We start from the raw sequence: 7835 nt of genomic DNA on the forward strand, positions 1-7835 counted from the left end.
GATGTAGATTAGGTTGGTTGTGTTAAAATTTTTGTTACAAAATTTTTAACAAACACTTCTCCACGGTGCCCAACTAAATGTATATTTCTGTTAAATAAAGTTTGTTTTATCGGCTCGTGGGCGCCGCAAGCTATGCTATATAAATATAACTTATATGGATAATTGTCTATTAATGACACTAACAGCTACATAGCTCAGTGGATACACGCTCACAAAAAATCGCTTCTGTAACATATACTCCCAAACATATTTTGCTTCAAGCATATACATTTTTGGGTATTGCCCAAACATTTATATGTTTGATCTATTCCAATATATAATATGTTTGAAAGCATATTGGTCTAAACAATATATGTTTGGGTAGTCTAAGTTCCAAACATTTTGTATTTTTGCATCCAAATTCAATAATGTTGTCTTCCAAAAAACAATATGTTATTATTTGAACATATAATATGTCTGGAAGCATTTTGCACCCAAAAATATTATATGCTTAAAAAAATTCTCCCAAACAATATTGTGCTCAAAATTTTATTTATTTATTTATATATTTACAATCATAATGAATTATGAAAATAAACAGGTAATATAGGTGCTAACAACATGGGTTTTCGACCTGAATGCTCAAAATTTTGTTTCTGCCTAATTGTATATTCCCCCACATCTTTCTCACTTCCACGAGATTTTTTAGTTCTTAGCACCTTTTTCTGTAATACAAACATTGTAGAAGAAATTATTCAATTGTATGATTTTTTTTATTTTAATTTTACCTTTTGCCGGACGGGGATTCGAACAGCGGACCACACAGTTTGTAAGGATCAAAGAAGTAGCTGATCAATTGCCCAAGGAAAAATAAAATGTTAATTTTGTAATAACAAGCAACAACCACCAACTTAATTCAATATCGCTCCCTGTTAAATAGCGCTCCAAGCTACTAAACACATATATGTTTATAGGCTATTTCTAAATTAATATATGTTTGCATCCAAGCATATTATATTTAAAAACATTTTATGTCCCAAACATAATATGTTCTAACATATTAACATATATGTCCCAAACATGTTATGCTAGTTTATGAACATTATATGCTTGCACTCATAAATATTGTGTTTAAAAATTTGTGTTCCAAACATATAATGTTTATAGCCAAACATATGAAAAACAGCCTTTTTCATCCGTGTAGTGTGTTGGCTTACAAGTTGCATGGTCCGCGGTTCGATACTCCGTCCAGGCGAAAGGTAAAATTTAAAAAAAAATTATAAAATTGAATAATTTCTTCTACATTGTTTTTATTACAGAAAAAAGTGCTAAGAACTAAAAAATCTCGTCGAAGATGTGAGGAAAAATGCAATTAGCCACAAAAGATTGTTTTTTTTGAGTTAGTCTTTATGAACTTGTTTTTACATCCTGGAAAGGAATAAACGTTTATCACAAAAAGTATATTCTTTTCTTCGAAATAACCTTCCTTACAGCGAAAAGCAAATGAGAAATGGACGTTGTTTGTCTAAAATTTCGTTTGGGAGGAAAGAATTATTTTTTGCGTGTACCTGTTTGAAACGTAAAAAACGTAGTACTATAAACCCTCACAGGATTCCTAAATTAGATTTTAAATAGGTTTTAAATAATCGTACATATGTACGAAATTGTAAAATTTGACAGCGTGAAACTCCACGTTCTCCGTTGTAGGTTTCAATAAAGTCGAGTCTGGACCGCATTTTGTCTTACTCCTTTTTCTCAGATTGAGTCATACATAAATGCAAAAATTCCAAAAAATAAAATCTATACATATATCAAAAACTAAGTACTTTACATAGGTAACATACGTCGTAAATGTATGTCAAATACGTCTAGTTATGTTAGTGTTTTGGTGATTTTATTTTAATACACCGAAAGAATTCTCTTTTTGATTTTACGAAGAACTCTTAATTACCTATTCTTCCTGAGTTCTTCATAAAAAAACGAAATTTTCATTCACTTCCGTAAATTTCACAGAGAACATTTTACGAATATATCAAACGTCTACGAAATATTCTACTTCTTCCTAAAAACTTTTAGCTAAATTTTCTTAAAATTTCATGATTTTTGTGAACAAGTTTTTACAAATTTATGAATATATTACGAAACTTTCTGCGCTAACATTTCTTCACAAAAAGAAACAGTTTCTTTAAAATAACGAAGAAGTTTCATTGAAGTTATACAATTTTCGATCGCGACATAAAATTGTCTTTGGTAATGTGCTTTTGTGTATTTCTTTATTCTATTTTCTTGTTCATGTCTATGCTAATTCTCATTTGGGTGATAGCATGCTATAAATAAAAGTGAAACAATAAAACTAAATAGTATTCAACTTAAGATGTAAAGTAGTGAGGACATTTTTCAAACTTGTTACTACAACCAAATGCACTTTGGACTATAATTTTTTTGACATTTTCCAAAAAAAAGAAAAGAAAGTTTTTCATAAAAAGTACGAAACATTTTCATACAAGAACGAAATTGTTTCACAAAAAGTACGAAAATTTTTAATAAAAAGTACGAATTTTTTCTTACAAACTACGAAAAATTTGGAAGAACTTTTCTTCGTAAAAAAATACGACATATTTCGTACTTTTAACGAAAACTTTCTTTGCTTGTAAAACAATGACAAACTTCGTACAAAGATAATTCTTTCGGTATAGCAAGCCGAAGATTAGTAGTTTTTATAGGAGACCGTGAGGTATAAAAATATATTAAGGTTTTCGTTTCGTTTTTGATATTTCAATAATGATTTCAATAAAAGCAATTCGTAATTGTGGAGCTTGCTTTGTGCCGTCTGTTCAGATCGACTGACTTTTAGATGTTTTGTGCATCTAACAAAGGGTCTTAGACTTTCCTAACGTTTCTTTTTGTGTCATTGTGTAGTACTACCACTAGATATTAGTTCATCCAGTTTCTTCTCTGGAGCAACGACAAAAATATGTTTGAATTCGAGTCTGATCCTTTTATGAACCCGTATATTCTTCGACCCAGCAGAACTCAGTACCGAGTTTAATTTTTAAGCTTTTATAGCTTATGACAGTCTTTCCCATTGTATGTTGTAGGCCACACAAATTTTAGTACCAGAATAGATAATTCTACTTTATGACATTTTATTGCAAACAACCATATGTATGTATGTACTTTATACTCAGCAATCAAAATACGCCTTTTCGAGTTATACAAAAACATTCACCTCTTTTTTTATGTAGGTATCAGAAAATTATATTTATAAGTTCCAAAAGAAACACAAGAAAGCAACCTCGTAATACCACTTTTTATGACCTAACCAGTAAATAAAAAAGTAAAATAGGTTGTTTATAGAATTTTTTTTATTCGGTTAAATTGACGTTTTCAAATCAAAACTTTTGTTATTTTACATGCCAACCCCAGATATATATGTATGAATGTATCGTGGTTAATTTGCAATTCGCCTCTAGACAGGACTAGTATTTGGATGACAAATTGCACATAGTTGAATGAACAAATTTTATGTGTCAATCAAACCCTGAAGAACGACACATTTTGCGCTAGTGAGGATCATAGTTTTTAAGGATTTTCTTGCCTTTGTATACTCCGGGCGTGTTTACAAGTCCCTATGTATGTGAAATATGAAATGGTTCAAAACATCAATTTTGGTTTTGTTGTTTTTTACTTTTATTAGAATTGCAAAATATGTTCATCATGGTACACAGATTTGATGGTTCATTTTGTGTATGAAGACAGAAAATAGTTTCGAGGGAGGTCCGATAAATCTTTAGCCTTCTACAGATATTTTGTTTATTTTAACAGACATTATTTCCCAAATTGCATGCTAAATAGTTCATGTCTGCCAATACCAGATTTTGTATTTTTTCAAAGCATGTTGACATTTGTCACGGTACAAACCTGAAAGGTAAATTAATAACAAGAATCGAATCAGCCATCAATACTAACCCTGTTCAATAGAAAAGAAACTGGCAAACCATGCACTTTGATATAAAATTTTGTTTTGGAGATTTTTTTTTTAAGTAGATCGATCGATTTTGATATTTATGCCCTGATATATGTATATCGAACGAAACCCCATTCGTAAGAAGGGCAGTCACTCGAATTTTTCTATTTATGAAATTTCGTTTCATTTGTATGAGGAAAATACAATATTTTGACATTTTGCGGAAAATGCACCTACATTATTCCTGTCGTAAAATTTTTTTTATAGACATCTAAATTATACTCCATATTTTGAGAATTCTACAAAACGTTGTTAAAATCAGGAAAACTTAATACCCTAGTGTACTTTTTAACTACAGCCCACGAAATTACAACCTCTCATAGAAGAAACAACCCTAACGGAAATGGATCAACCACAGGACCGGTACAGGACTAGTCCCTGATGTGTATGGACCAGTCCCAGTTCTGGTCAAAACGTATGGAAGGGACCGGTGACTTTAACATGGGTTTGTCATTGACGGGGTAAATTTACATTTTGAACTCATCCCAAAGGACACGTCCTGGGACAATTTAGCAGGAGTGCCCAATAGACAGGTCCTCAGGAACCGGTCTCGGACAAACTGTTAGAAATCAGTTTCAATTTGGGCATCCCAATCGAACCCGAAATGAAAAAAAAAACTTTTGAAAAATGTCGAACAATAGGTTATTCCGATAATTTTATTTCACTAAATGTGTAAATGCTTGATATTAAAATCTTAATGGATTTAAGATTTAAATATCAAGCGAGTACAGAAAAAAATAAATTACGGCTATTTAAAAATTGCACCTAACTGGAGCACAGGTGCTAGTTCTGAGATGGGTCCGTCAGTGGCAATTTGCACCAATTTCCCATAGGGAATGAACTAAAAGTAGTAGTTCATTCTTAATATTTTTGGGAATCAAAAATTTTCTTTTGCGTAGGTTAGGTTAGGTTGTAGAGGGTGACATCAATGTTCTTGTATTGATGCCCACTTAGACCAGTATAGGTCCATTGTGATCCCTCGATGTGATTTTTCAATCTTTCTCCTTCCGATGCGGCCGCTTTGTACCAGAAACTTTCACCTGCTCGTTGTCTTTGAAAGAAATCTCAGAATAACCAACCAGAGGCCCTGATGAATGCAAGTATGTTCATTAAGCTGCACTCCCGTAGATCAGTGAGAGTCTGAAAGAAAAAGGAGCCCAGTATCTTGTTTCTTCTAAAGGATAAAGCTGGGCACTGACACAGGAAGTGGTACGAGTCCTCCGTAACTTCCGCGTCCAGGCACCATCTACATATATCGTCGTCTTTAAGTCCTATTCTTACCATGTGTTTCCCAAGTGTGTTGTGTCCTGTTATGATACCAATCAATGGCCGTAATTCCTCTCTGTTCATCGACAACAAAATTTCACAGTTCCTACGTTTCTTTTCATCAACTTGGTTTGCTCGCAACCATCCGAAGAGACCCAGCGTCTTCGCCATTGCTCATCATATTTAACCTCTATCCTGTAATGATAAGAAGATAGTGGAGGAAAAACGTCCGCTAGGACGTTGTTCGTTCCACGAGCACCCTCCTTAGCCAGCACATCCGCTTTCTCATTTCCTATTAGCCCATAGTGCCCAGGTACCCAGCACACAAAGAAAAAAATTATGCTGATATCTTTATTTGTTCAAAAATTGCAGAATTATTACCAAAAACGCGATTTGGAACCACTGTGCGATGGATTTTTTTTTGCGTGCATATAAATTTAGTATCTTTGACCACCGTAACCTAACTTAACTTCTCTTACAATAAATTCAATTTAAATCAACCAAATCAAATAAAATCATATTGCATTTAATTAAAAACATTTTGAATAAATCAAATAAAGCAAATAAATCTCTTTTACATAGCTTGTGCAATGCAGCTAAATAATATATAATGTTTGACGACCACTTCGTTTTGCATATTTAGTTATTAATAATTAAAATTCATTTGTTGTAATTATTGACGTAGTCATTACAGCAGTGATGTTAGAAAATTTCTTCACCTCAACCCGATTTGAGTTCAACTACATAGGCTATACTGTGGCACCAGCATAATAAATTCGGTGTTTTAGTAAATTTATTTATGAGTTATTTAAATTATCAATCTACATGGCGTTAATTAGTTCATTAGGTTATTTACTATGACACGTTATTGTATTTCCATTTTTAATAATTTATGTTAATGAACTACAACTTAGTTGAACAGATTTGACTGCCTTCGTTGGATAGACTTTACGGGTGGGTTTGACTTTACGGACCGGTTGCTTTTTATTAGACATTAGGTGAATTTTATTAAAAATCTATTTTTTATGTCATTTTTGATTTTGATGATGCATCGACATCATTGAATTTGCGTATAAGAGAAAGTGGAGAAATTAAATGCATGTTAATTTCTCAAATGTTGCATCTGTCTCTGAAAGCATCGCATATAAAAGATGATCAATATGAGTCCATAACGTTAGTTCCATTTTCACAGTTGAAGGTACGATAGAAAATGTTTCATTATAGCAAATTAATTTTGGCCTTCGCTTGCTTAGCGTTGGCCCTTGTGTCAGCTGATGTAGCCAGACGTGAACAAATATCATCAAGAGCCCACTTTTTTAAACGTGTAGCAGTGATTAGAAATGCCCCATATGCCGTTCAATTAAGAAATGAATCTGCGAATATTATGTGTGCTGGTACAATAATCTCTCCTCAACATATTCTAACCGCTGCCCATTGTCTCGATGAGTGTATGCCCGCAGATCTGACAGTTGTGGCCGGAGCCTCCTCCAATAGTGAAAACGGAATTCAGCGTAAAATTTCACAATTCTTCGTACACGATTCATACAATCCTTCAACATACCACAATGATGTTGCAGTACTAAAATTAGATAGCGCTCTGGAATTTTCCGAAAGTGTTGAAGCTTTGAAGATATGTTCGGGCCCAATCTTGGAAAATGATGAATTTTTTGCAGTTGCTGGATGGCATCACACAAAGCCAGAGCAATTGAGAGTAACTACAAAGGTACCCGTAATGCTCCAGGAAGAATGTATGGATGATGCCAAAACTCAAGGTATTGATGTCCTTATAACTGACAGCATGATTTGCAATGACCCTAGGGACCGCTCAGCATGCGATATCATTCCCGGTGGTGGAGCAGTGTGCGCAATGCGAGAAGTATGCGGTATAGTGGTTGGCGGTTCTGCATGTGATAATCCCAAATTCCCTGGCATATACACTAATGTATTCAATGTTCGTGATTTCATCGAGAATAGTCTTAAAGCTTAAAATCACAATAAAACAAAAAGATGCTTTAAAGAGTTCATGTTTGTATGTCTTCAAGGGTTGCTATTCCAGACACAGCAACAGTGAGGAAATTCGTTGGCAATAATTTTAGACAGGTAGTTGTTTTTTTTTTTACCGTCCACCATAGACGATATGTCGTGACTCATGAAAATTTTCGTGACTCGTGCGTGAGCAAATTCTTTAATATAACAAAATTTTGTTTCTGTTCATCAACAAAAAGTTCCGTACGATTGACGAACATTTTTCTTTAATAAAATATTTATCAATGAAGCATTTTCGTTGACTCAACTTTTAACGAAATGTTCGTTTTGTGTATGACGTAAAGAGTTTAACAACACTCTTGATTTTAATTAATCACACAGAAAAAACATTTCCGCAGCTAAACTAACGCTACATTTAACTTATTTTTATTGAAAAAAAATATTTGCTTGTAGTTGAATTTTATTATTTTTATCGAAATTTTCCACAGCTTAATGAAATCTTCCTTTTATGAAGTATGTCTCAAAAATTTTATGATCTAAACGTGAGTATAAAGTTCAATGACCGTAAACATAAGTT

General features: G+C 33.1%; 1 protein-coding gene across 1 annotated transcript; it reads left to right on the forward strand.

Moving 5' to 3' along the window:
* Positions 1-6482: 6482 nt before the first annotated feature.
* On the forward strand, positions 6483-7259 carry LOC142230932 (trypsin beta-like). The gene has a single exon (XM_075301549.1). The coding sequence runs from the start codon at positions 6483-6485 to the stop codon at positions 7257-7259; it is 777 nt and encodes a 258-aa protein (XP_075157664.1).
* Positions 7260-7835: the final 576 nt, after the last annotated feature.

The sequence above is a fragment of the Haematobia irritans genome, chromosome 3 (genome assembly GCF_050003625.1).
Source record: "Haematobia irritans isolate KBUSLIRL chromosome 3, ASM5000362v1, whole genome shotgun sequence".
Classification (NCBI taxonomy): Eukaryota; Metazoa; Arthropoda; class Insecta; order Diptera; family Muscidae; genus Haematobia; species Haematobia irritans.